The sequence below is a fragment of the Gigantopelta aegis genome, chromosome 3 (genome assembly GCF_016097555.1).
Source record: "Gigantopelta aegis isolate Gae_Host chromosome 3, Gae_host_genome, whole genome shotgun sequence".
Taxonomy (NCBI): Eukaryota; Metazoa; Mollusca; class Gastropoda; order Neomphalida; family Peltospiridae; genus Gigantopelta; species Gigantopelta aegis.
The window spans coordinates 72,150,757-72,153,213 of record NC_054701.1 but is presented as its reverse complement, the minus strand read 5'-3'; the positions used below and the strand labels follow the sequence as shown (position 1 = coordinate 72,153,213).

At 36.2% G+C, this 2,457-nt stretch overlaps 1 protein-coding gene across 1 annotated transcript in view; it reads right to left on the bottom strand.

Moving 5' to 3' along the window:
* LOC121392303 overlaps positions 1 to 2,129 on the bottom strand; it is a 6,721-nt gene extending 4,592 nt beyond the window's left edge. Inside the window, exons 1-2 of the mRNA XM_041523569.1 lie at positions 1,830 to 2,129; positions 1 to 65 (exon numbers count right to left, since the gene is read on the bottom strand). The exon at positions 1 to 65 is cut by the window's left edge and continues 158 nt beyond it. Coding sequence (XP_041379503.1) covers positions 1 to 65; positions 1,830 to 1,949 — 185 coding nt within the window. The 5' untranslated portion in view covers positions 1,950 to 2,129. The remainder of the gene's footprint in view (positions 66 to 1,829) is intronic.
* Positions 2,130 to 2,457: the final 328 nt, after the last annotated feature.

Genomic DNA, 2,457 nt, shown 5'->3' with positions numbered 1-2,457 from the left:
ATCAACCAAGCCAAATGAAACATGGCCCAAAAGGCACGCCATACTAAATAGTATCTTCTTAAAGCCTGAAATATACACCCGGACATTAGGTAAGCACAACCTGAGTTGCATCGCAGAAACGAAAAGTCGCCTGGAAGTATTTGTCCGTACTGACGAGGTTTAAAACAAATATAAAAAAGAGTTTTTACATGTTCTGTATCTGTACTGGGTATTTGCCGATATGGCGTGAATAAATTACTTATGAGAAGCACATCGGTGTGATTCCATCTCGACAGTTAATACCATACGTTTTCATGCATATTTACGGTTTATGTCTTTTGTCCTAGAATACGTTAAATATTGGTCTAATAACAGTGTTACTCGCTGTCAGTCTTTTTCAATACACTGAATTTAATGTAAAAAAGCGTTTGTGATACTCAATAGCCGATGTGTATTTTTGCGCTGGGGTGTTGTTAAACATTAATTAATTGAATTAAGTGTTTTGCGTCAATGACATTGTCACAATTATTTGCGAAATATCGGTCACATTAATTAATTTGTGTTTACATAGCATAAAAGAAAGCGTCTTATTTATACAGTTCCCGTGAGAGACCCCATTTATATTACTACGACTACGAGTGTGTTCTCAGTTGTACAACACGAACGCATGTAATATTAAGTGTCTTTTGGAAACGAGTATAGTATTCTGTTTATTATTACACTGCACATCAATGAACAAAGATCGAACAGTCTAATTAAAATTAGCTCCACTAATTTTAATCAGATTGAAATATCGGACAGAATTGCTTTCAACATAACTAAACGAGATATGAAAATGCAAAGACCTGAGACCGGGGAAGATGACGTCACTTACCGAAATGGCGTCATTTTGCTACAAATACGCACTACCAGGTGGGTATAAAGCGATTTTAACGCTACGATTACCGTAACTGCATAACTACCTTATGCACTTATGTCGATCTTATCGCTACGATTACCGTAACTGCATAACTACTTTATACACTTATGTCGATCTTATCTCTACGATTACCGTAATTGCATAACTACCTTATACACTACAGGCGAAGTTAGCGCTACGATTACCGTAACTGCAGAACTACCGTATACACTTAAGGCCATCTTAGCGCAACGACTACATTAACTGCATAACTACCTTATACAATTAAGACAATCTTAGCGCTAAGATCGCTTCGTGGAACGGGCCCTTGGTGGGTAATAAAATTAACTACAGTCCATCTCATCATTATATAAAAATGTTTTTTTTTTTTTTTTTTTTTTAAATAATTTCAGTTTGATTTGACGTAAGAAGAAAAGTAAAAGTGTTTTGGAAATAACAACTACTAGGCCTACTTTTGTGTGAAATTTACAAATCAATCGACTCAAAAATAAATAACTTATAGTACATTTTATAGTATGAGAAAAGGCGTTCCCTGTGGGACGGACTATAGTAGATCTAGAAGACAAATATTTAATGCTGCATTTCTCGTCTAATTTTTGCAGGATGCGTCACTACGAATGTGGGCGTGGGTTCGAATCCCATTTCTGACACTATGTAATGTCTGTAGATGACGTGTCATGTCCGCTAGCGTTATGATGTCCTTGACACAGAGCTGCTTCCGCTTTCTCGTTTTGTGTTGTTTCCTCCATGTGCGAGACAATCCATATATATATGAACGTCACAATACTCTCGATATCCGGTCCAGGCGGTTTGGTCAAGTACCCGTACCAATGTATTCTATTGTAAAATACGTTGTTGTTTTGGACATATACATTATTGTTATTATTATTGTTATTATTGCTATTTTAAGACGGACGGTCAAATTACTTACCCCAAACTGAGGCTGAACAAAATGATGAGGTTTCTCATATTCCAACAGGAAATTTTTGAGCTTGAAATGTTTTTCACATGCATCGCGTGTGATTTCCGTGAACTCGGTAAGCCTCTCCATTTAAGAAATTCACGATCGAAAGTTTAGCAAAGATTCGGGTCAGGTGGTTTTGAAATTGTCAGTTCTGTTTTGAGTAATATTTCATGGTACTACCTGAAGGCGCCATTAAACAAAACAAAAACCGACGGTAAGGTTTGACGTTAAAATGATTTCCTAAAGCTGACGTCATCATGACATCATGTATGCACTGAAATAAAGTTTTATTACACGCCGGTGGAAGAGTTGCCCATGTGATATTTATCGTCTCTTCACATTGTGGAATATGCCTTTTGAGAGGTCATGACATATATATCTTCATGCAAAAAGTGTCCGCATGGTTCTTTCGATTCATATTTTTACATCGGAAAAATACTTGCTGTCAATTTTTATAATTAATGTTAGCAGCATAATTTAACAATATATACTCTTCAAAAAAAAGAAATGCAAAAGGGTACAAATGGGTTATAACTCCGATTTTATGTTTCCTACCGGTTCATGCTTTGTGAATATAAGGTCATTGCATGTCCCA